At 40.0% G+C, this 26,112-nt stretch overlaps 1 protein-coding gene across 3 annotated transcripts; it reads left to right on the top strand.

Annotated features, from left to right (window-relative positions):
- The first annotated feature begins 66 nt into the window (after positions 1-66).
- On the top strand, positions 67-25,537 carry UFSP2 (UFM1 specific peptidase 2). Of its 3 annotated transcripts, none has more exons than XM_045017983.1 (12): positions 67-228; positions 2,727-2,805; positions 4,886-5,069; positions 5,156-5,222; positions 5,662-5,816; positions 7,293-7,485; positions 9,158-9,304; positions 13,849-14,013; positions 15,571-15,695; positions 18,307-18,383; positions 23,486-23,610; positions 25,401-25,537. In XM_045017983.1, the coding sequence occupies exons 1-12, from the start codon at positions 205-207 to the stop codon at positions 25,485-25,487; spliced, it is 1,428 nt and encodes a 475-aa protein (XP_044873918.1). In that variant the 5' UTR covers positions 67-204; the 3' UTR covers positions 25,488-25,537. The 3 variants fall into 3 exon arrangements, 2 of the variants coding, with proteins under 2 accessions (XP_044873918.1, XP_044873915.1); XM_045017980.1 differs by having other exon boundaries at positions 5,659-5,816; XR_006579677.1 differs by lacking the exon at positions 25,401-25,537 and adding an exon at positions 23,139-23,238 and having other exon boundaries at positions 5,659-5,816.
- Positions 25,538-26,112: the final 575 nt, after the last annotated feature.

The raw sequence follows: 26,112 nt of genomic DNA, 5'->3' as shown, positions 1-26,112 counted from the left end.
AGAGACTGCGCGCGCCGCACATCCGCGCTGCATCTTGGGAATTGTAGTCCCCTCCTGCAACGCCTTCGTTCACATGACCTGCCCTGGCGTTCTCGGCCTGCCGCGTTTCTCTTGCTTGGAGTGACACGTCAGATCTTGCGGCGCGTGCACGGGAACCGGCCTGTTCCAACCCCCGTCGGGGCGGGGGAGAGGCGTGTGCGGACTATGAGTACGGTGCTGACAGACGTGGTGAGTCCGCGCCGCTGGGGTGGGCAAAACAGCGGGCCAGGGCGCTTCTGCTGTGCGGGGAGGGGGCAGCCGGCCCGGTGCATGCTGGGAGCTTCCCAGTTGCATCCGAAGAAGTGGGTATTCACCCACGAAAGCTCATGCTGCAAAACGTCTGTTAGTCTATAAGGTGCCACAGGATTCTTTGCTGCTTCTCTCCCACGTGGGGCTCGCCGTCGAATTCTTGTCGCCTCGGGGCTAACGATCGCGGCCCGGCCCGTTCTCGAGGGGCCACCGCATCGCCAGCCTGTAGCTTCGTCCGCGCGCGGGCTCCCCCCATCCCGGCACGCGCAGCCCCTGTGCTCGCCTGCATCTCGCCCCGCATCACCGCTCCCGCCTTGGTTCAGCGCCAGGCTCCCCTGTGTCCCTGCCTGCTGCACCCTCCGTGCTTTGCCTGCGGGTGAGCCTGGGCCCCGGTAAATCACATTCCCTGGGGCCCCTCCCAGCCTCCAGTCATGAGCCTCCTCCTTGTGATGTTGTAACCAGCGAATTTAGGCATCAGCCCTGCATGGAGCGCCACGTGGTCAGATGCCTGCCTCTCTCTCCCCCCCCCCCCCCGCGCGCAGCCCCTTTGAACTCAGAAACCTGTGTGATGCTTTATAGGAACAAGCCCTTATGCTGTAAGCTCCTCAAGACAGAGATTTTGTCATATGACATGTTTGAAAGTGTTTTGCACACCTGGTAGCATATAAATGTGTATGTGTGTTGTTGAGTCCACTGTTGAAATAAATTGTGCTACTTAAAGGTCAAATTTTGGTGTGGTTTTTTTTTAAAGGATTTTTTTTGAAATGACCACCAATATAATGAACATGTAGTTTAGATGTAACTTTATCAAGAAGTTTACTTTATTGTACTTTATTGGGCAGGTCCATGCTTCATGGAAAGACTGGAAGCTTTAAAGCAGGGGTGGGGAACCTGCAGCCCACCGCTTCATTTCATCCTGCCAGTGGCAAGTCTTGATGCCGCAGGCCAAAAGCCTTGGTGTCCCTCTGGAGGGCTAGAGCCACAAGCACCAACTCGCCCCACTGCGGTGGGAAGCTAGGGTCAACTCCAGCTCCTGGAAGCGACAGGCATGTCCCTGCAGCCCTTAGGAGCAGGGGCAATCAGGGAAGCTCTGTGCGCTGCCCCAGCCCCCAGTGCAGGATCTGCAGATCCCGTTGGCCAGGAACTGCAGCCAATGGGAGCTGCGGGCATGGGCAGCATGCACCGTGCAGAGCCCCTTGGCCCGTCTGCCTAAGGTCCGGACTTGGTGGCTGCTTCCAGGAGCAGCCCGGAGCCAGGGCAGACAGGGAGCCTGCCTTTGCCCCACTGCACTGCCAACTGGGAGCCGCCTGAGGTAAGCACCGCTCGGCCGGAGCCTGCAACCAAAACCCCCTGCACCAGCCCTGAGCTCCCTTCCACACCCAAACTCCCTCCTGGAGCCTGCACCCCAAATCTCACACACCCCAGCCCTGAGCCCGCTCCTACACCCCAAACCACCCACACCCCAGCTGGAGCCCTCAACCCCTCCCACCCCAGCGCCCCTTCCTGCACCCTGAACCCCACATTTCTGGCCCCAGCCTGGAGCCTAGGGGAAGCCCCAAGCCTCTGCATGCCCCCATGGGGCTGTGTGTGGCCTGCAACTGATTTTTTCTGTGCTTCGATGGCCCCTGATAGAAAAAAGGTTCCCCACCCCAACTTTAAAGCTTAACTACATGTTGATACTGCTTAAAGTGCAAGTGGTGGTGACACTTCAGATACATTTCCCATGTGCACATTATCTTTCTATAGTTTGTTTCTTCTCATGTTTCTATTTAGAATGTTTTTAATGGAAGTCAAATATGTGTTGTACATGGAATTGAAATAAAACAATCAAAATACAGGGCTAGCATTGAACCCAGAAGTCTCCCACACTTTGTCACCAAAGAGAAATGTGATGATAGTTCTGTATTTGCAAATGGTCTTACTTTGGCAGCTCTTTAGCAGCAGCTAACTGGCAAATCCCCTTCTGTATGTTCACTGAGCCCTCATGAGTCCAGAAGTTTTGAGTTCTTCCTTATTAGTTGCTGAGACTGTTGCTGCCCTTCCAGAATGAACAGTTGAAGAAGATAGTAGAGAGGAAATTTCCTATTACCTGCTGCAGTGTCCCAGCATTGCAGATGGGAGACACTCCCCATCTAATCTGCCAAATTAATCAGCAGAGCAGTTCCAGTCCTGTCTTCAGCTGGGAAGTAGAGGCAAAGATGGGAAACACAAAATGGAATCTAAAACCAAACAATTACAAATTTAAAGGAGCTGGATTTCTACTCTAAAAACACTTCCTGGATTTAAAAAAGTATGCGGTTAATACCTGTGTGATAAAAAGTAATCCTGTTTTAATGAGCCATGTTCTCATTGCAACTTTTGGGAAACATTACTGAAGTAACTGTCTTATGCCACTCATTTCTATTAACTTTATAACTCAACTTCTTTTTTCTCTATAGATAATTCTGGAAACTACGGACATACTCTTTAGAATAAGAGGAGGCCTGGATCTTGCATTTCAGCTGGATACTTCTGATGGTGTGTCTATATGAATATCATAGAATCACCTCATAAGAGTGTAAAGTCTGAATAGAAGAGAATTAACTCACCGCAGTGGATATAATAATTTTGTCACCTCCTCACCAAATATTTAGGATTTCTCTCCAAACTGTAAAGGATCAGTGCATGAAGTTGATTTCATTTTTTGACCTCCCTCTCATGTTTCATTTCCTGACAACTTATTCCCTTTCACTACACACCTTTTTTTTGTTTTTTGTTTAGTTTAAAACAATACCAAAATCAGTAATTTTAGGTCTTTTTTTGTTTTTTTTATTTCCAAATTTATACCACTTATGGGATGTGCATTGGGACCATTTTTGACTTACGCCACCCTTCCCTAAAATCTTTGTGAAACCCTGAAAATCAAAAATTGTTTTAGAGTGACACTTACAATGAATTCAGGTACAGCAAAACTCCAGGTGACATTGTAAACAAGAAGTGGGCAGCATTATTTCCTGCAAATTGTAACCAAACTTGTTTGTCTGAGATATTGGCTGAACAACAAGTAGGACTGAATGGACTTGTCGGCTCAACGTTTTACATTGTTTTATTTTTTAATATAGTTTCTTTTTACATAATTCTACATTTGTAAGTGCAGATTTCATGATAAAGCGATTGCATTACAGTACTTGTGTTAGGTGAATTGAAAAATTCTATTCCTTTTGTTTTTTACAGTGAAAATATTTGTAATAAAAAATAAATATAAAGTGAGCACTATACACTTCGTATTCTGTGTTGTAATTGAAATCAATATATTTGAAAATGTAGAAAACAAAAATATTTTAATTGTATTTTTTTATTATTTAACAATGCAATTAATCACACTATTAATCTCTTAATTTTTAATTGCATGATTAATTGCGATTTTTTTTTTAATCTCTTGACAGCCCTATTAACAATGCTGTTTTTGATGTGTGAACCAGACTATAATCCAGCACAGTCTTCTCTAGGCGTGTTGGCTCTGCAAGGGTAACAGAAATAAAAGGCAATATTACAATTTTGTTCAAGCACTAGAGCAGGGGTGGCCAAATTGTGGCTCATGAGCCACAAGTGGCTCTTTTATAAAGTGCAACTTGTGGATCCCTCCACACTTTCTGCCCCCCGCCCCTCCCATTCTGTGCTTTCCAGACTGTGTGGGAGAGCTCAGGGCTTCTGCCCTGTGGTGGGGTAGAGGCTTCTGGTACCTATGGTGGGGGAGGGGGGCACAATTTAAAGGTTTGGCCCCCACCCAACAGCTTGAGTCACACCCACCAAGCACACTCCTCCTCTTACCTCCGCACCTCCTCCCTTTAGCTCCTCCTGGAGAGGCAGCAGCAAGCAGTTGGGAGCTGAAGGGAGGGGCTGCTGCTTTAGCTCTGCAGGGAGAGGCAGCAACAAAAAATAGTGGCTCTTCTTGCAGCTCCTAGCTGGTTGCCACTGCCCCTCCCCACGGGCCGCAGCTTGCCGGCTCCACCAGCTGCCGTGCAGGGAGGGGGCCCTGTGGCACCATGTGACCATGCGGGGCCTGCAAACCCTGGCAAAAATGGAGAGTGGAACATAACCCCATGTGCCCCCCCCATGCATCACCTCTGGCTTCTGCCCAGTGGGGAGAGGAGTCTCAGGGCTTCAACCCCATGCAGCGTGCCTGCCTGGGCTCGGGGCTGAAGCCCCAAGACCTCCCTCGCTGAAGCCCTGAGCTCAGACAGGCACATCCTGGCTCTTAAACTTCTGAAGATTGGTGTATGTGGCTCAGAGGGTCAGTAAGTTTGGCCACCCCTGCACTAGAGTAAGCAGATATGATTTTTGTATGTAGTTGGAGTAGATCTGGTAAGTAAAAAGAAGCCAGATGAAATCCTGGCCCCATTGATTTCAGCGGAGTTTTGCCATTGACTGCAGTGGGACCAGGATTTTTGCTCACTATTTTCACATAGCCATTTGTCTGATTATAGCAAAACTTCCTCTTTTTTTTTCCCAAGGACAAAATTAAACATTTTAACTTTAAATGTTAAATAATTTAAAGCTGTAATAAAAGTTAGGGAATTATTTGAATAACACTAATTATGTCCTCATTCTGTTTTAGAGACTTCGGCGAAAAAGGCAGTAAAATACATTTTCAGTGATCTGTCGACCAAACTGTCTTCAAATGTGCTGGTATTAAGAATTTGCCATAGTTCAGTGTATGTATGGCCTAACAGCAGTATGAACACAGTTCCATCAGAACTGACTGATAATTCTGTTTGTAAGGAGATAATACGATTTATTCAGTAAGTATATTTGAAACAATGGGTATATCATAATTTTTGTAATAGATTAATTTCATATTATTGTTTTCTCTCTGCTAATATTGCAGATTTGACCAAGAAGATGAGAGTAAAAGAAAACTTGCAAAAAAGAAGGATAAAAAGTTCCAAGATACGGTATATATTCCACCCATCTTAACAGCTTAGAACAAGCAAATGCTCTTTTCTCACAAGCTGATCCACACAGGCAAACCTTTCCACCCACAGAGAACGCCATTGAAGTCAACCGTGCTCTACATGAATGCAAAGATCCACCTGCACAGATGAGCGTGCAGAAGCAGGCCCATAGTCTTTAATACAGTTAGATATCTTATCTAGTTATTTGTTTCTGGCCCCTGACATTGTTCAAAAATGCATCTTCCTTTCATCTGTCTCTCATTACATCTAATTGGGGTTGTGAAGGGCCTGTTTTGGGGTTCTTAACTTTCCCTGTCTCTGGAGCCCCTTCACCTTCATGGGTCTTATGAATCTACTTTTTTCTTCCATCCCTTCTTGGTGCATGTATTGTTGGACATGTATTATTGGTGCATGTAACTGTCTTTATTCTTTTCAGCAGCAGATAGTAAATGTAGACCTTATGTTGGAAATGACATCTCCTTTGGCAGCTGTAGCCCCAGTCATTGAAAGGGAAAACAAGAGACACCACTATGTTAACATGACCTTACCAATTGATGTTGTTGTATCTGTTTCTCCAGAAGAGCCATGGAGGAAGTAAGTATAATACATCTTTGAGTTGTATTTTTGAGTTCGCTTTAGTTTGTTCTTTGTCTGTGCTTTCTAAATAAAATTGTGGATACTAAAGCTACATCAGCTTATAATTTAGCAATTTTTAATATAGGTGGAATATGGAATAAAATTGAAATCTTTTTAGAGTGTTTGAAAGCCCTCACAATAGATATTCCTTGGTTTAATGAGTGTGATCTTGTGACCATCCCTATTATCTATAATGAATTCAAAGTTTATGATTAAGGCTAAGATTTAGTTACGGATATTTTTAGTAAAAGTCATGGTGGACAGATCACGGGCAATAAACAAAAATTCACAGCCTGTGACCAGTCCGTGACTTTTACTATAAATACCCATGATAACTAAATCTCTGCTCCTAGGGCCCCACTGCTCTGGGGGCCCCCTGCTTCAGCAGTGGGGGCTGACTGCCCCAAGTGGCCCACTACTCCAAGGCCCCTGGGGACCACTTTCCTGAGGGCCTCCGGGGCAGCTGCTCAGGCCGCCCCTGTGACCGCTGCTTCTTGGGTGGTCCCTGGGATAGCCCCCAGCACTGCTGCTCGGGCGATCCTTGGGGCCAACTGCCCGGGGCCGCCTGAGCAGCAACTGATGTGGCTGCTCCAGCAGTGGCCAGTGCGGCTGGCCACAGGGCGCCTGAGCAGATGGCCCTAGGGTCAGCCACGCCGGCTGCTCCAGTTGCAGAAGTCATGGAGGTCACAGAAAGTTATGGAAGTGGTAGTGGTATAGTTACATTTTATTTCACATATAGGGTTTTATTATCACCTAGTGTTATGTGATTTAATGTTTATTAGGGTTTTTGGAGCAAATTGTTGTTTAACATAATGTCTGATAATTATGCCAATTCTTTATCGTCACTCAAAAAGAAATGCAGATTGCTAGGAAAATATTCAAAAGATATTATGCCAGATTCTTTTAATTACAGTAAATACACACAGATGCATGTGTGTGTGTGAGAGAGAGAGAGAGAGAGAGAGAGAGGAATCTTTGATAAATGCTTGTTGTCTCAGTACTGTGCTCAGGAAGTCACACATGCACCTGAACAGGCTGAGGTGGAAAACAATACAGAAGTGATATCCACTGCACTCTTTCTTTGGGGCTTCATCCTGAAACGTGCTGAATACAGTGGCTGCAATCCAGAAAAGCATTTAGGCACATGCCTAACTTTATGCACATGAGTACTTCCAGTTCGGCTTGGGTGATTTGCTCAATTGAGGCCAAAATATGCAGTACTTTCTAGGATTGAGTCATTGGAGTGTAGCATCTTTGTACATATGAGTTGTGAGCAACACCTGACAAGGCTCTGCTCACATCTGCTGGTATGGGCTGAAGGAGGGATAAGAGGAGCAGGTGCATTAAACTGGTTGTGGAGGTGGGTATAGTTTTGAGAATGAGCCAGCATTGCTGGTGTGCTAGTTCATAAATATTTTCCCTTATATCTCATAGTGTACGAAATCTCCTGGTGAATGCAATTCATAAGCAACTGTCTGATATGGAAAGATGCATTTTGAAATATATGAAGGGAACATCTATTGTGGTACCTGAACAATTTCACTTCATGCTACCAGGAAAAAAACACCTTGTAACAATTTCGTATCCTACAGGCATTGTAGATAATCAGCTAGAGACTTACAGAAAGGTAAAGTTGGCTGCTGTAGACCAAATATTGACAGATGATGATTTGTAATTATGACCGAAACAGAATACTGAACATATATATATTTGGTTTATTGAAACATATTTTTAAGGTGTTCATCAGGCACTTTTCTTCATAAACAGAAGTTTATGGTTATTTGTATAAGTGAACCTATGTGGATTTGTGATAACTGAAGCGGCGGGGGAGCTCCCTTATGGACACCCAGCCAGCCAGTTAGCTGTAAAATCACTCTTGGTATCTGTTCTCTGCTTGATTTACCTGTAAAGGGTTAATGAGCCTAGAGGTAAAAGAAAAGGAGTGGGCATCTGACCAAAAGAGCCAATGGGAATGTAGAACTTTTTAAAATTGTGAAAGAAACTTTCCCTTTATCTATTGTTCTCTGTGCTGGAGGAACATGGGGCAGCAATGCTATAGCAGGAATGCTGTGTAAGGTTTGAATCAGGTATGAAAATTCATCTTCCATACCTAGAAGAAATTATTTGGATAGGGAATGTTTAGACAGAGACAATCAGGTTTATTTATTTTGGCTTGTGGATCTCCTCTGTGCTAACCCTTGATGCTTTCGCTTGCTTGTAACCTTTAATCTGAACCCCCCCAAGAAAGCTGTTTTGGGTGCTTTATTTTTGGAATTGCTCTTTTAAAATCTAGCAAAAGCCCAAGTTCCAGATGTATTTTTTTTCCTTTTTGTTTTTAATAAAATTTACCTTTTTTAAGAACAGGATTGGATTTTTGGTGTCCTAAGAGGCTTGTGCATGTTGTTTGATTAGCTGGTAGCACAGCTAATTTCCTTTGTTTTCTTTCTGGGCTCTTCCCTGGGTTGGAGGTGGGGTGGCGGGTGAAAAGGCCTGAGGGTACCGCACAGGGAGGAATTCCCAAGTTTCCTTTCTGGGTCCAAAGGTTTTTTTTGTTTATTTGTTTTTGCATTTGGGTGGTGACAGCGTTTACCAAGCCAAGGTCAGAGAAAAGCTGTAACCTTGGGAATTTAATACAAGCCTGGAGTGGCATGTATTAATTTTGAGAATCCTTGCAGGCCCCCACCGTCTGTACTCAAAGTGACAGAGTGGGGAATTCAGCCTTGATAGATTTATACAGGAATTTATTAATTAAAATAGTGAGGGTCTCCATGTACGTGTACTTGTATAAGGATTGGTCCATTTTCTCAGTGTAATTGTGTTTTCACTCAGTTGCCAGATGGTGTTTAAGATACCATACTTTTTTTAAAAAATAGAATTTGCTTAAAATGTGAGCTCATTTTCTTTAATTTATAACATTATGTCAGATAGACAAATTGTTTCTTTATTCTCAGTACTATTTAACATTGTTTATTATTTTCATAAAATTAATCTGTTTTTGATTGCACTTTTTGCCATACATCTATTTGTAATTGAGGCCCCAGTCCTGCAAAGAGTCTTGTTTCTTGCTGAGTCCCATTCACTTCAATGAGTCTTTGCAGTACTGGCGTGTTAGTGTTAAACACATACATTCAATATTGATTATTCTAGAGGTTTTAGTATGCAACAGTTTCTAACCTGCTATATTAAAAACAATATTGGTTATGAAAACTTAACTACCATTTGGAGTAATTTTTTTTTAAAGAAACTTGAATTATTCTCTTGTTCGTTATCCCTTCATTTTGATTCTGACTTGCATGTAGGAATTACATGAACTGTTCCATCTGCCCTCTGATAGACCATATTTAAGAAGAGCGAATGCTTATCGCTTTCCAGATGAACCATATAAAGATGGATATCTCAGAAATCCACACATATTTCTCAATCCACCTGGCATAGAGGCCGGCATGGTAAGTTTCACTTCTGGCATTTATAGGAAAATGCTTCTTATTTTACATAAATCTTATTGATAATCACAAATCTGGTGTCATAGCCAATGCTACATTTCCATTCCATGTAGTCGCCATGGTAATCTTTTTACTTGACTAAAATTTCTGACTGTATGTAAGACAAATACTGAAAACTAAAACTGAATAAGGTAGGGAAATTAATCCAGGCTCTCATTCTTTGCGCACCCTTTCTAGAGATGCTGTCATCTCTAGATAGGTTGACAAGTTTCACAAGTTGGAACCTGGAAGCTCAGTTTTTTTCAGTCATAGAAAGGAGAAATTCATTTTATTTTTAAAATATTTGGAAACTGTGAACTTAACTGCAGTGAACTAAAGCTATAGACAAACATTTCAATGTGAGTGTACTCTTACAAGCCATTTTGACAGCTACAGCTGAACCACAACAGTCAAAGGATTTGGTCTTCAAGAGTCTCTGCCAACATTCTCAAACTAGGGTCTACAAAATAAAACACTTTGAGAACCAAGTATTGAAGAGAGTTTGTGAAACAATCTCTCTCAGACAAAGTGGTCTGTAGAATGAAAAAGCTGGAGAACCTTTGGCCTTTGTCATGGATTCTCAGGATGAGATTGGTGACCACCCCATCCTTTCTCATACTGTTAAATGGAGATGGATCCCAGTTGGAGGGAAGTGGAGGTCCTAGGGTGATCCTGGTGTAGAAAAGAAGATCCGAAATATGGAAAAAGTTGAGAACTGCAGTTCTATTCTCATGCTTCATAATCTGCTCTGTCCGGTAAGACCTTATAGCAACAATCTTAAATTGAGGGACTATATTGCTGAGTGTCCTGTGATGACAGGTGAGTGTCTCAACAATGGCACTGGTAATCTTCATGAATTATAATCTTGAGAGGAGTTTGTGGGGGGACCAGAGGACTGTGGCTCTTTAATTCTCTTCCTTGTCTCATCCATTATCTTTAGGTACACGTAAATGTGTCATTAAAATCCTTCAGGGACAGGCTCAAGACTGTCTTTTATTTCCATTGTATATTTTTGTTTAATATCTGGTAGTAGAGAATGATGTGGGGTTTATTAGTGTCTTTAGATCTGCTCTGGAAAAATGTTAGGGTACAGTACTCTGTTTTGAATTCTATTATTGCTGTTATTATTAATTTTGGTGTATGGATGGCACTTTACAGACATAAGACCAGGTCCTGGCCTCAGAGACTTTACAGTCTCAATAGATACTGCAAAAAATAATTGTTTGAGACCCCAGGCAGTGAAGGGGAAGAGACAACATTAAAAGAAAGGGACTAAGTATTGCATTTACCTTTTCATTAAGGTGCTCCAGAGGCCTTTGGATAGGGATAAATGAAATTATTATAATGTATTATTGATAGTACAGATCTTGGTGTTAGAATAAGAGTTTTCTAAAACTCTGTATCTCTGCAGCCATGTCTGTTGCTCCCTCCTGCTTCTCTGCTGCTCCTGGTGCTATACTATGCTGCTTTGCCTGTAGAAACTGCTGTGAGCAGTACTGTAGTTGGCAAGGAAATTGTTTGTCTTCCTCTAATATAATTAGATTTAACATCCCTGTAAGAAGGAAAACACAACCGCAGCCCAACATGGTAGCATTTAATTTCAGAAAGGGGAACTACACAAAAATGAGGAAGTTTAACAGAAATTAAAAGGTAGAGTGCCAAAAGTGAAATCCCTGCAAGCTGCATGGAAACCTTTTAAAGACACCATAAAAGAGGCTTAACTTAAATGTATACCCCAAATTAAAAAATATAGTAAGAGAACCAAAAAAGTGCCACAAAGTAAAAGAAGCAGTGAGAGGCAAACATCCTTTAAAAAGTGAAAGTTATATCCTATTGAGGAAAATAGAAAGGAGCATAAACTCTGGCAAATGAAGTGTATAAATATAATTTGGAAGGCCAAAACAAATATTGGAAGAACAGCTAGCAAAAGACTAAAAAAAAACCAGCAAAATAATTTTTTAGTACATCAGAAACAGGAAGCCTGCTAAACAACCAGTGGGGGCATTAGACAATCAAGATGATAAAGGAGCACTTGAGGATGATAAGGCCATTGCAGAGAAACTAAATGAATTCTTTGCATTGGTCTGCATGGCTGAGGATGTGAGGGAGATTCCCAAACCTGAGCCATTCTTTTAGGTGACAGTCTGAGGAACTGCCCTAAACTGAGGTGTCATTTGAGGAGGTTTCAGAACAAATTGATAAACTAAACAGTAATAAGTCATGAGGACCAGATGGTATTTACCCAAGAGTTCTGAAAACTCAAATGTGAAATTGCAGAACTACTAAATGTGGTATGTAACCTATTGTTTAAGTTAGCCTCTGTACCAGATGACTGGAGGTTAGCTAATGTGACACCATTTTTTTAGTTATAGGACAGTAAGCCTAACCAGGCAAACTGGTTGAAACTATAGTAAAGAACAGAATTATCAGACCCATAGATTAACATGATTTGTTGGGGAAGAGTCAACATGTAAAGGGAAACCATGCCTCACCAATCTACTAGAATTCTTTGAGGGGGTCAACAAGCATGTGAATAAGGGTGATCCAGTGGATATAGTGTACTTAGATTTTCAGAAAGCCTTTGACAAGGTCCCTCACCAAAGGCTCTTAAGCAAAGTAAGTTGTCATGGGATAAGAGAGAAGGTCCTATCATGGATCGGTAACTGATTAAAAGATAGGAAACAAAGGGTAAGAATAAATGGTCAGTTTTCAGAATGGATAGAGGTAAATAGAGGGGTCCTCCAGGGATCTGTACTGTGACCAGTGCTAATCAACATATTCATAAATGATCTGGAAGAAGGAGTAAACAGTGAGGTGACAAAATTTGCAGATGATACAAAACTATTCAAGATAGTTAAGTCCAAAGCAGACTGTGAAGAGTTACAAAGGGAGCTCACAAAACTGGGTGACTGGGCAACAAAATGGCAGGTGAAAGTCAGTGTTGATAAATACAAAGTAATGCACATTGGAAAACATAATCTCAACTAAACATAAAAAAATGGTGGGGTCTAAATTAGCTATCATCACTCAAGAAAGAGATCTTGGAGTCATTGTGGATAGTTCTCTGAAAACATCCACTCAGTGTGCAGCGGCAGTCAAAAAAGCTAACAGAATGTTGGGAATCATTAAGCGAGGGATAATAAGCCATAAAATATCATATTGCCTCTATATAAATTGATGGTGCAACCATATCTTGAATACTACATGCAGATATGGTCACCCTATCTCAAAAAGATATATTGGAATTGGAAAAGGTTCAGAAAAGGGCAACAAAGTTTAGGGGTATGGAACAACTTCCATATGAGGAGAGATTAATAAGATTGGGACTTTTTAGCTTAGAAAAGAAATGACTAAGGGGGGGGATATGATAGAAGTCTATAAATTCATGAGTGGTGTGGAGAAAGTAAATAAGGAAGTGCTATTTACTCCTCCTCATAACACAGGAACATCTAGTTACTCAGCCAATTAGATCACTTGCTTGAATGTTTAGCCCCATGCAGAGGAATGGCTATCAGACCACATTAGTAAAGATGTTTGTCCGATCTGGTTACAAAACATGCTATAAGTAAATACATAGTCAGATGTACATATATATGTAAAATAGAGCTGACAGAAATTGGATTAGATGAAAGATCTGCAAAAAAATATAAGAACGGCCATACTGGGTTAGACCAAAGGTCCATCTTTCCCAGTATCCTGTCTTCCCACAGTGGCCAATGCTAGGTGCTTCAGAGGGAATGAACAGAATAGGTAATCATCAAGTGATCCATCCCGTCGGCCATTCCCAGCTTCTGGCAAACAGAGATTAGGAACACTACCCCTGCCCATCTTAGCTTATAGCCACTGGTGGACCTATCCTCCATGAATTTATCTAGTTCTTTTTTTAATCCTATTATAGCCTTGGTGTTCATAACATCCCCTGGCAAAGAGTTCCACATGTTGGCTCTGCGTTGTGTGAAGAAATACTTACTTTTGTTTGTTTTAAACCTGCTGCCTATTAATTTAATTTGGTGACCCTTAGTTACTGTGACCTGTTAATTTAATTCACAGTGATTCAATTAACACTGCATTCGGCACCCATACTCTAGCTAGAGCATGATCCGAAATTTCTGTACCACCACTTCACTGGCCTCTAGGATTCGCTAAGTTTGAATTCATGCCCTAACATGAGTCATCAATATGCCAAGTCAAACATTCTAATTGTGTCCCTGAATTTACAGAAAATTGCTTACAAATTGCTTACAAGTCCAGTGATGACTGAACTGTAAAAATGCACTTTAAGGATTTCTCCCTTGTTCTTTAAAAAAAAACAAAAACCAAAACCTTCAAGTTTTGTCTTGGGCACGGGGAAGCAAGAAGTCACACAGCTATTTCTCTCATGAATCATAATCAATTATTAGAAAACTAACATATCGCAAGTGTCAAAATCAAATAATGAATATTCAGCTTCTGAGACAACAGCTCCTGAGAGAGATGTGGTTTTTTTTGTCTTTTCTTTTTCTGTTCAGGTGTATTTGGTACATGGTGTATATAGTTATCATCACTATATGCAGGATCGGATAGATGATAATGGCTGGGGATGTGCCTACCGGTCTCTGCAGACTATCTGTTCATGGTTCAAACATCAGGGTTACACAGAGAAATCTATACCTACACACAAGGAGATTCAACAGGTACCGGACAAAGAAACAGACTGCATTTCATGTGTATTTACCGTATTTCTCTAGAAAAATCAATGCTATAGAACTGATTATTAAAAGTACTATTCCATTGATTTTAATGTGCTTTATGGAATAAACCCTTTTTTTAAAAAAATAAATCTAATTTATGTTTCTGTTTTCTGATCCATTCATAGTTACTATTCACATTTATCTGTAAGACTTCTGAGTATCACTTCTAGAACATTTTGTTTGAAATGGATTCTGTTTCCAGTTATGTACATTAAATGACTGGCATTAAAATAGTTTTCCTTTTCTTCAAAAGAGTTCCATGAAATAAGATTTTTTATTATAAGTTCTTTTGGTTGGTATTCTCTTGGAATCTCAAATCATAACATAGCCAAAATACACACTCACAGTGTTTACCAAATTGGAGAGATTTAAGGGCCCAATCCAGTTCCATTAAAGTAAATTAAAAGATTCCCTTCTGACGTCAGGGGAGTTGGATCAGGCCCCAGATTAATAAGGACTGATTTAGTCCTTTCTCATTTGGCAGACGTCATGTGTGCGTGAGCGTGAGGGTATTTTTCTCTTTGGAATGTTCCCGAAATGAACATTCTCTTCTTTGTGAGAGGTATGCATGTGTGTCTTATATTTTCAGTTATGTTAGTACCATTGGAGAAACAATGCATGTTTGATTAGCGCATTCTGTACATCCAGCAGAAATTCTCAGCTTTTATCTTAGAGTCTTGTGAAAATAGTGTTTTGGGTTAATTTGTTTATTTAACAATTTTAGCAGCATAGTGATTTTGAAAGTGTTTAGACTACAATAATGCTTAGCACTTATACTGGGCTTTCTATCTGAATCTTTATCAGATTATAAAAAGTAGAAGGTAGCTAAAATGTTGACTGTTAACCCACTTGAGAATGAAATAAAGTCAAGATATGTACATAATTTTCAGTATTTTATGTAAGAAATAGAATTTGAATAAAGTTAGACAGTGAATGTAAAATAAAAAAATCACAAGTGTTGTAGATTAAGTATACAGTTAAGATTTTTAAATCAAACTGTAATTGGTTATATGCACAGAATTTCTAATATATTATAAATACTCTCCTAACAGATATAAGCATGTTGAAGGGAGTTCCAGGAAAAGTGTGTTAAATGTAAACAAGAAGTTAGACCCAATATATAACTAGTATTTGTGTGAAATAATTGCCTGTAGTGCTATTATAATTTTGCAAAATTTAAGAAAATAGTAATATTTCTTCTTGACCATTTTTTTATTCAAGCTACATTTAGTGACATTTATTTCCCAGCTGGTGTTTGAGAAAAGAAAATATTTCTAACATGGACAGAAAAAACGTTACCATTTTTAAACAGGATCTTTTGTTTCATTAAATATTCAATCATACCTGCATTCAGTAAATGTTTGCCTGCTTTTGACAAGTTAGGTTCCAGAAATATTATAGTATATGTGAATTAAGTGGATATTATAGGTAGAAACTGTAAAAATGTCCATTACATACTGTTTGTTTGTTTTTTTTCTTTATGGGATGTGTGTTACAAAGGCACTTGTTGATGTTGAAGACAAACCAGCTGCATTTGTTGGGTCGCGGCAGTGGATTGGCTCTATTGAGGTACAACTTGTATTGAACCGGTTATTAGGAATAACTTCAAAAATACTGTTTGTCAGGTAAGAATTAATATTTGTTAATGTTGTCTCAGTGATTAATTCTTTATTTGGGGAAAGTGTTGTGAAGAATGGATCACTTAAGAGACTATTAGTAGTAATAGGATATTAGCCCCAATCCTGCAAGAACCTTCTGCAGGTGGCCCCTGCATCCAACCCCACTGAAGTAAGGCACAGGAGATCTGTCTGTGCAGAGGTCTTTGCAGGATTGGGTTTAAGTTTTGTTGATAAATTGTATAGTCAATTGCTTGACCGTACTTTGGTTCGTTATGAGAGATACTCAGGAGATCTAATAACCAGTGTCAGTCAGGTTTATTAATATGGTACAGGAAAAAGGTTCTATATGATAGCAGTCTCTGAAGAGCAGTCCCATGCAGCAACGTTACATTCACCTTACGCTAAGAGGGTGCTCTCCAAAGCTATGCCCCTAAAGCCATCCTTTTATACCCTACATGTTTACCAGAAAAGTATACCATATACGTCATTTAGTTAGTCAGCTTTTTGCCTTGTTTGTTTTGGTACCATGGTGTGCCCAATGTGTTCTAGGCTATGATGCACTCTCATCTTTGTTTTGAGTGCATTCCAGGTACTAAGGGGGAGGAAGGCACTTAATGGACTTGAGTGGGCAGCTCTTTTCCTGTTGTTATAAAGAAATAATTATCCCTCCTGATACTTTAGAGTTTTCCTAGCTATTCAATCCAAGGCTTATGTGAGCTAATGCAAGCTGTTATGGGATACTTAGCATAAGTGTTCAGGATTATAACAAAGGTGCAGGCTTTAACAATTACAGAATTACAACAATCTAGGCTATATAGTTGCTACAGTAATACTTACATATATTTTAAACATAAGTATACATATTATTGCAAGTGGTTATAATCAGCATAATGAATATGTTTGGTAGCCAGTGTATGTTAGTCAACAGTTTGTAATGACTGCAAATTGGTTAGTGGCATGTGCAAAGGGAGTTGGTACCCTGGGCACTGAACTCAGGCTATAGGTGCTCATGCACCAAATGGATTCCACTGCACACGTGTAGAGAAATAAGCTAAGGGAGTTGAAAGTCAGCTATGCCTCATAAGACCTGAGTGGCTCAAGGAGGAATATTGCAGGCACCAAACCTGAGCACTGCCCAGGCTGTGAGTTTAAGTCCAACTCTAAGCAGAAATCTGAAATAAAAGGGAGGCATGTTGCTCCAGTCTGACTCTGGCAAGGGTTTTTTGTTTTGGGAAGTATAATCTGAGTACTGCAGAATATTCAGAAAGTCACTGAAACTATTTTTGAAAAGAAAATAAATACACATGCAAATGCCCACTGGTAAGGGAGGGTGATTGGGGTGGAAGAGTAGGTGTGAATCAGGGGAGAGGAGTTTGGGGTTCAGCAAGGAGGGGGCAATTATGGAGATGGGAATAATTGAGGATGTGGGGGTAGGAGAGGGTTTGGGGGTCAGGTGAGGGGGAGCAATGGGGGCTACATGGAGCGTGAGGGGAGGAGTGGGAGACTGGGAAGGGAGACATAGGACTGTGATGGGGGACTTGCAGAGAATAGGGGCAGAGAATCCTGGCAGCTCCACATTCCCTCCCATGTGTATGCCCGGATCTGGGGCTGCCTCTTTTGGCAGAGTCTGAGCCTCTCTCTATCTGTATGTGTTTGCCAGGATCTGCGGGGCCCAGAGACCATAGGACTGGTTGACTTTGGGCAAGTCAGTTTCCCGCTCTGTGCCTCAGTTTACCATCTCAAAAATGGGGATAATGATGTAAAGTTCTTTGCGATCTACTGATGAAAAGCACTGTATAAAAGCTAGGTCTGTTGATTATTACTAGCCATAGTAGCACATCAACTGCAAACGTAGGTGAAAACTATCATTGCCTAAATGAACATTAACTCCTACCAACAAACATTTCTCTTTCAGTTAAAAAATTTAGAGGAGATTAAAAGACAAATACTTTAACACAGAGTTATGCTTGCCCAGTGATAGCTTGTGCCCTTCCAGAACGTCAAGTTTAGCAAAACTCAAACTTCTAAAAACCAGGGAATGCAGAGTTATGGTAAATGCCCAAGCCTTAATTCTGCCCCCCTGGAGCCAGCAAGAGCCACCAGGCAACTTTAACTCCTTGTTAACAAATTTTTTTGCCATTAAATAAGAGTGTAGATTTCTCTCTGGCTGAGAGAACCCTGGAGCTGTTTAGCTGAGGTTCTTAAACCTTTTCCCTTAAACCTCCAGTTTGAAGCCACCATGAAGCTGTTGTCATGGTATCTTTCTTTTCACTGTGAGGCACAGCTCCCAATAGGCATCCTTCAGTGACACTGTCTGAATTGGATAGAACTGATCATAATCTTCTCTATAAATTATATTGGGTGGTTGCACCAGCTTGTGTGAGCACAAATGTGAAGTTTTACTCCAGTGTGGTTTTCCTATATTATAAAACTCCTGGTCCTGCTACAGTGTTCTCGGGGAGGGGTGAGGGGGAGTGAGGGGAATGTAATAAAATATATTTTTTAAAATTCTCATTATATAGCATAGGAATTACAAATTTATGTGGCTAAATAGTGAAAGAGATAAATAGGAAATTAAACCTAATAAAGATAATCTAATGCTGTGTTTCTTATACAGCCAGGGTTCTGAGCTAGCTTCTCAGGGAAGAGAACTTGCTAATCATTTCAAGACTGAAGGAACTCCAGTTATGATTGGTAAGCCTTTCACTATTGAAAAATGCCAAAGAATGTTTGTTGGTCACTTCTGTCAAGGTTTATTTCCATATACATTATTTAGTGAGTGTATACAGATGAACTTCTAGGTATCCAGAGCAACCCGAACATAAAAATGGCCATACTGGGTCCATTGGTCCATCTTCCAACAGTGATCAATGCCAGATGCTTCAAAGGGAATGAATAGAACAGGGCAGTTATTGCATGGTTCAGCATTTGGCAGCAGTCATGGGATAGCATCTCTAGCCATTGACGGAACTATCCTCTGTGGACTTACCTAATTCTTTTTTGAACCCAGTTATACTTTTGGCCTTCACAACATCCCCTGGCAATAAGTTCCAAAGGTTGACTGCATTGTGTAAAGAAGTACTTCCTTTTGTTTGTTTTAAACCTGCTGTTTATTAATTTCATCAGGTGACCCCTGATTCTTGTGTTATGTGAAGGAATAAATAACACGTCCATACGTACAGTAGACCCTCAGAGTTACAAACACCTTGGGAATGGAGGATGTTCGTCATACTGAAATGTTCATAACTGAATAAAATGTTGTGGTTCTTTCAAAAGTTTACAACTGAACATTGACTTATACAGCTTTGAAATTTTACTATGCAGAAGAAAAATGTGCTTTTAACCATCTTAATTTAAATGAAACAAGCACAAAGACAGTTTCCTTACTTTGTCAATTTTTAAAAAAAGTTTCCTTTATTTTTTTTAGTAGTTTACGTTTAATACACTACTGAACTGTATTTGCTTTATTTATTTTTGTCTTTGTTGCTGCCTGATTGCATGCTTCTGGTTCCAAATGAGGTGTGTGACTGACCGATCAGTTCGTAACTCTGGTGTTCATAACTCTGAGGTTCTACTGTACTTTCTCCATACTATTCATGATTTTATAGACCTCGATCATATCCCCTCTTAGTCATCTCTTTTCCAAGCTGAAAATTCCCAGTCTTTTTAATCTCTCCTTATATGGAAGCTGTTCCATACCTTTGATCATTTTTGTTGCCCATCTCTGTACCTTTTCCATTTCTAATATAGCTTTTCTGAGATGAGGAGACCAATATTCAAGGTGTGGTTGTACCCTGGATTTATATAGTGGCATTATATTTACTGTCGTCTTCTCTAGCCCTTTCCTATTAGTTCCTAACAGTCTGTTAGCTTTTTTGACTGCCACTGCACATTGAGCAGATGTTTTCTGAGAACTACTGTATCCACAGTGACGCCAAGATCTCTTTTTAAGATTTAACCACTAATTTAGACCCCATCATTTTGTATGTATAGTTGGGATTATGTTTTCCAATATGCATTAGTTATCATTTCTCAACATTGAATTTCATCTGTGATTTTGTTGCCCTCTCACCCAGTTTCGTGAGATCCTTTTGTAACTCTTCACAGCCAGCTGTGGCCTTAATAGTCTTGATTTATTTTGTATCATCTGCAGACTTTGCCACCTCAGTGTTTACTCCTTTTTCCAGATCATTCATGAATATGTTGAATAGTACTGGTCTCAGTACAGATCCCTGGAGGACCCCACTATTTACCTCTCTCTATTCTGAAAACTGACCAGTTATTCCTACCCTTTTTGTTTCCTGTCTTTAAACCAGTTATTGATCCATTAGAGGTCCTTCCCTCTTATCCTATGACTCCTTAGTTTGCTTAAGAGCCTTTGGTGAGGGATTTTGTCAAAGGCTTTTTGAAAGTCCAGGTACAGTATATTCAATGGATCACCCTTGACAATATACTTGCTGACATCCTCCAAGAATTCTAATAGATTGGTGAGGCATGATTTCCCTTTACAAAAGCCCTGTTGACTCTTATCTAACTAATCATGTTCATCTATGTGTCTGAGAATTCTTTTATTTACTATAGTTTCAACCAGTTTGCCTGGTACTGAAGTTAGGCTTATCAGCCTGTAATTGCCAGGATTGCCTCTGGAGCCTTTTTTAAAAATTGGCATCACATTAGCTTTCCTCCAGTCATCTGGTAAAGAAGCTGATTTATGTGATGGGTTATGTGCTACAGTTAGTAGTTCTGCTATTTCATATTTGAGTTTTTCAGAACTCTTGGGTGAATACCATCGACTTATTAATTTACCAATTTGTTGTGAAACCTCTATCGACACCTCAATCTGGGACTGTTCCTCAATTTGTCACCTAAAAAGAATGTCTCAGGTGTGGGAATCTCCCTCACATGCTCTGCAGTAAGGGAGATTGCAAGATTAACGAAGTTCAGGTACACACCCTAGTATTGTCTTTTATCTGCTCTAAGATGAAGGACCATAAAAAGCTGATTTGGCTGGTGTCTTTTGATGGTGATCTAGGTCCCCAAACTTAGTATAGAGCAGGCTTGCTGAGATCAGTCTGAATGATGTTCTCTAAATTCAAGAGGCTAACATAGGATTTGAAGTTTTCACTCTAGGGTTGATGGTCCAGCTATTCTGATTTTACAAAATAGTCTGCTCCCCACACTAGCAACACTATTAGAGAATTATTTTGTATTGCTCATCAGTAACTCCCTTGAGCATTAAAGAGCAGCAATTTATTGGCTTTCACTCCTTAGCAAAAATTTCTTTCCTAAAACCAAATGAAATATTTTAATAATTTAAAACGTTGGTAACATGGGTAAGGAAATTTGGGTTTTAAGAACATTTGAATTTTTACTGATACTGTCCTGAAGGGGAATGCTGCTTTGAAAAAGTAGAGAAAAACATTTTTTTAAAATCAGCCTTAATATAAATATCTTATTTTCATTTTAATTATATTCCCCATCCTAACATATTTATGGACAAGGATTTATAATGTCATCCATATATGTCTGCACTCTGGATAATATTGACCACCATGCCATAAGATAGAGGTAGAGAAAATTATAACAAAGTGTATTGCCTCAGCTCCCTCGAAGCGGGTCAGTTCTGGCTGACAGATAAAGTTGCCCGTATCTTAGCTGGCAGAAACTTCTTTATATGGCTTTTTAACTATTCTTTTTGCTTTGATTTTTGGCATTTACCTTCTTCTCACCCTTTCTGACCTGACAGAATATGACACTGCTTTGTCAGTAAGAAGTTCCTTTGGTATTTTAATCTTTCTTTCCCTGCTGCATCTAGAGCTGTCCATAAGTGCTACCCACTAATCAGCAGCACATAGAAATTGCTCTATAAATTTATAATCTTCAGTCTTAAGTCTCTGTGTTTTTCTTCAGAAGCTTCAGTATGAGAGCTTTTCACAAGGGCCCCAGCCTCAGGAATCTCAGATAGGTTCAATGCATGTGGCTCATTGTAATCTGCATCTCCCAAGCCATATCAATTCATTTGTCTTGTGAAAATTAATATCCCATCTGCCTACATTTTCCTTTGATTCTAGTGTGGCTTTACCAGTCCTGGTGTAAACCCTTCTGAGAGAACCTCATTTCTGCTTGCAAAACCCCCCACCACCATTTTTAATTCTCCTCTGGGGGATTAGTTTTATTGTGTTAAATTCCAGAAATCCCAAGGAATTTCCATCTGGATGTGCACTGTGCTTGGCCTTGTTAGTGGAAGCACCAAAGGCCCCATCTGCCTTAACTGCAGGCTTTCAAGGACCCTAAATAAAGCAATTTTTGAAAGTTCTATCATTTCCCCTCCCCCATACTGATATCCCCACCCTTTCTTGTGCGGCTTCTCATTTATACTCCCTTTTGTGGAGTTTCCTTGGTCCCACCACATTGAACCATCAGAGCAGTATTCTATGAAAGTGGACTATCAGGTCCTCTCAAGGCAACCAGTTGCATGTAGAGCTGAGGGCCAGCTCAGCAAGAGGTCCCCTCCCGTTGTTGCAGGTTGGAGTAAGAAAAGCCAGAAACCATTCTTCCTGCACCTAATCTTCATTGAGCTAGTGAGTGGGAAACAGCAGACATCCTGGCTCAGAAATTCAGCTACTTCCCAAGTCCTCAGAGAACCTATGGAAACAGTAATGGGTAGGTGGGTTCTGAAACGTATTACCTCCTCTAAACTACATCTGTCTAGTGATTTTCATCCTGTATAGAGATACTAAGAAAAGATGCTCATGGCTTCCAAAGCTTCTGTGGCAAGATTGTTGAGAGAATTAATTAAGGAAAGCTACCAAGCTAAAAGGGTGCCCCTCCACCAGGTGTCTTGGATCATGTACCTTTGGCCAGATAGGGAGGTGCCTCCCCATTGAGATTATACAAGGCCACCTAAAAATCCTTTCTTGCTATTATAGGGAAATCTTGAGGCATTTACAGATACCATCTTTGGAGGAGGTATGCTGCAATCAGGAAAATTTTTCAAGGGTTACCATGGCAAGTGGTTCTCAGTATTCGCTCTAATGTATTTGATTTTGAATACTGCTTTTGAAATTCTTAATGTCCAGAATGACCAGGGTCATGTAGGAGAGAGGAAATACTTATATATTATTTGGTTTCTTCTAGTCCCTACCTAACTCAGTCTAGTCACCCAGCTTGTAGCCTGTGTTGGAGAGGTGAGAAAGAGACAAGTGGTATTTACCTCTATGGGCTTTTACACCTAATCCTCAGAGTGTTAACATTTTAGACTTGTGTATGTTAATCTTGGTATCTAGTAACTAAACTGTTGTGCTCTGGTTATACATACCGTATCCCTTCTTTTTCTCCTCTTTTGATTTATTGCTCACAAATTACCAATTATATTTTTTTTATTTAGTCTTTTTATTTTTGGGAAGTTTCTTAGACTGAGGTCTTCTATAACTGATCATTTCTATATAGACTGGACATAACTGGTGTATTCAAAATGTTCGTGTCTTCAGCTGGTGGTGTGGAATCATAATACTCACTGCTGAATTGGGAGAGAGACAGAGATCAAATAGTTAAGTAAAATTATTTCTTTGTGGTAATAACTACTCAGATTTTACAGCTTTGTCCTTATTTTGAGATCCTATTCCATGAAGGATCTTACATGATGCAGTTACCCTACTATTTTTCATAGCCTAGAGAATGAAACTTCACTCATAGATCTGTCAGCTAATAGAAAGTATTGACATATGTATGGGTGCAAAAAATAAGTGTCAAATTGTACAAAGTCTTAGAAAGGGCATATATTTTCTCCAATCCAGGTGGAGGTGTTCTGGCTCACACAATACTAGGAGTGGCATGGAATGAGGTTACAGGACACATTAAATTTCTTATTCTAGACCCACATTACACTGGTGCAGAAGATCTGCATGTTATCTTGGAAAAGGTGAGATTTTAACTTCATTTAGTTTCTACTTACGACATTAATAAATGGTTATATGGCATAACCCATGTTGAAGCGATAGCATTGGAATTATTTTTTACTTGCATAATTTTAATTTATCTTAAAAGTAATCTTTTTTACAAACATGTAGATTTATTTATATCTACTTATTTTATACATATATACACACACACACTCTCTCTCACTCTCTCTCTCTCACATGTAAGCAAACTTCTTTCAGCCCCTTAGGGGTTAGGGTCAGTTTATATATAATTCAGCCCTAATGAGGTTGCTCAGTCCCTGGACTGAAGAAGGACACTATCACTGCAAGGAAAATGCTGATCCCACCTGGGGACCAGCCCAGAGGCCAGGTGAATGTACCAGTACAGCATACCCTTACATCTGGCCTGTGGAATTTAATGACTGAAGAGGTGCAGTGTCTGGGAGAACATAATTTTTTTTTTACAGTAAGAAGGAATACTCTTTACTTGCCTTGGGACTGAATATCCCTGATGCCACTACCTTGTGTCTAGTACAGAGTTGTTTATATCTGGTTATATACATGTTAATATCAAAATTTTAGAGTTTCCATGAAATTAGGTAAATATCTTGTGTACTGATATAGACCAAAGCTGTCAGGATCCCTTTAAAAGGAATACATGCAAAGTTTGGGGATACATTTGGGCTCTGTGTCTATCGTTTGGAAGATAAACCATGCAATTCCATCTTCCTGAATCTGCAGATAGATGGCTCCAGTTCCTCTGCTGTTGCTCATAGTAAAGCCAAGCAGTAGCAGAGTGTAATTAATAAGGCTCGTCAGGTTCTATTTATCCTATAGGCAGATATGAAATTGAGGACAGTGAATTGTATCAGTTTCATTCTGCCAGCTGCTCCAGGAAAGTCAGCAGCAGGAGGGGTAGAAATTTGAACTATTCAGAGAGGAAGGATATCTTATAATAAAAAATTGTGAGGTTCTAGGAATGGCATAGTTGCAGAATACCAGATACCAAGGCAGCAGTAGGTTCTGAGATTGGGAAGAGAGAGCTCCTTCTTAACAGCCAGGCAGGAGGAAAGCAGCTTCAGATTTATCACATCTACTAAACCGGGGCTGATTTTGACTGGTGGGAAAGCACTTTGGTATGAATTCCATCCAGCATGCTCTCCCTTCCCAGTAGATGAGGTTGGATACTGTCCTTGAACTATTCTGGTAGCCCTTTTACTTTTGCAACTGCCTCAGATTAGTATGGTAGATTTCTGGTAATTTTTCAAGTCCTAAAACTGGTCTAGTCATATCAATAGAACTCCACAGTTAATTGAAACTTCACATACTCTTATAACTTGTCAATTTCTGAAGAAATTTACAAATGCACTCAGCTTTGAGCACCTGAGCAGTCTCACTGATTTGAATAAAACTATTAATGTGATAAATATAAGCATGTGCATAAATGTTTGCAGAATGGGGGTCTAAATTGGGACACTGTAAAGTTCCAAGAACACACCCTAAGTGTATGCACTATTTTGTAAAACGTAGACTTCACACTGTATTTTTATAATTGATGTGATTAAGAATAAAAATACTACAAAAACATAAGGCGGAAGATAAAATTGAAGTCTAATAGCAATGTTAACAGCATAATTTCTAGCTGTTTGAATCAAAAAATGGAGCCTGTTCTGTTTATGCATATACTGAATTATGAAAACTACAAAAACTGACAGGCATGACAGTACTCATGGACCAAATCTGCTAAGCACAACTGTTTCAGAATGGCTTTATTTTGATTTTTCCTGTACAGGGTTGGTGTGGATGGAAGGGCCCAGACTTTTGGAGCAAAGATGCTTATTACAACCTCTGCCTACCTCAACGACCAAAAACTATTTAAATTCCAATTGCAAAAAATCATGTTAATCCAGAATTTAAGACTTGATATAGACAGAGCTGTCTCATGCATAAGCTTTAGAAAACTTACCATTTAAATTGAAAATAAGTATTTTGTCAGTCAAAAGTACTTGAAATAAAAATGCTAGTTGAATTCTTTACACAGCAATTTAAGTATAAAATGTCTTTTTAAATAAAATCATCAAAAATGGAAGAAGAGTAAATCACATTCAACTGCATTCTTGTATAGACAAGTTTAATTAAAGGAGTTTACCTTTATCTCAGTTGCCAAAATTAAGATAATCTAATATTTGTAATGTCTTTTGCTTTCTGAAGGCTCCTGAAGTGCTTTACAAATTTAGGGGCTAGTCCTTTAACATTTACTCATGTAAGCAGCTCTTGTTCATAAAAGCAAAGATGGCTCTTGTTAGTAAAATGTGCAGAATTAAATGGGACTTTAAACTGACCCAAACTATCCTTAGGGCTCCCTAGAGCCCTCTCTCTAGTGAAGTGTGGTAACTGTTTGTTTGACAGTAGCCAGTAATATCACACAACGTGATAGGCAGGGAATGCCACTTAACAAGATGTTAATCTCCTACAGCACTTTGGATGGAAGGAGACAGAGAGAA

Source organism: Mauremys mutica, chromosome 5 (genome assembly GCF_020497125.1).
Source record: "Mauremys mutica isolate MM-2020 ecotype Southern chromosome 5, ASM2049712v1, whole genome shotgun sequence".
In the NCBI taxonomy this organism is placed as follows: Eukaryota; Metazoa; Chordata; order Testudines; family Geoemydidae; genus Mauremys; species Mauremys mutica.
Note: the sequence above shows the minus strand (reverse complement) of the source record. Positions and strands in the feature narration are given on the sequence as shown.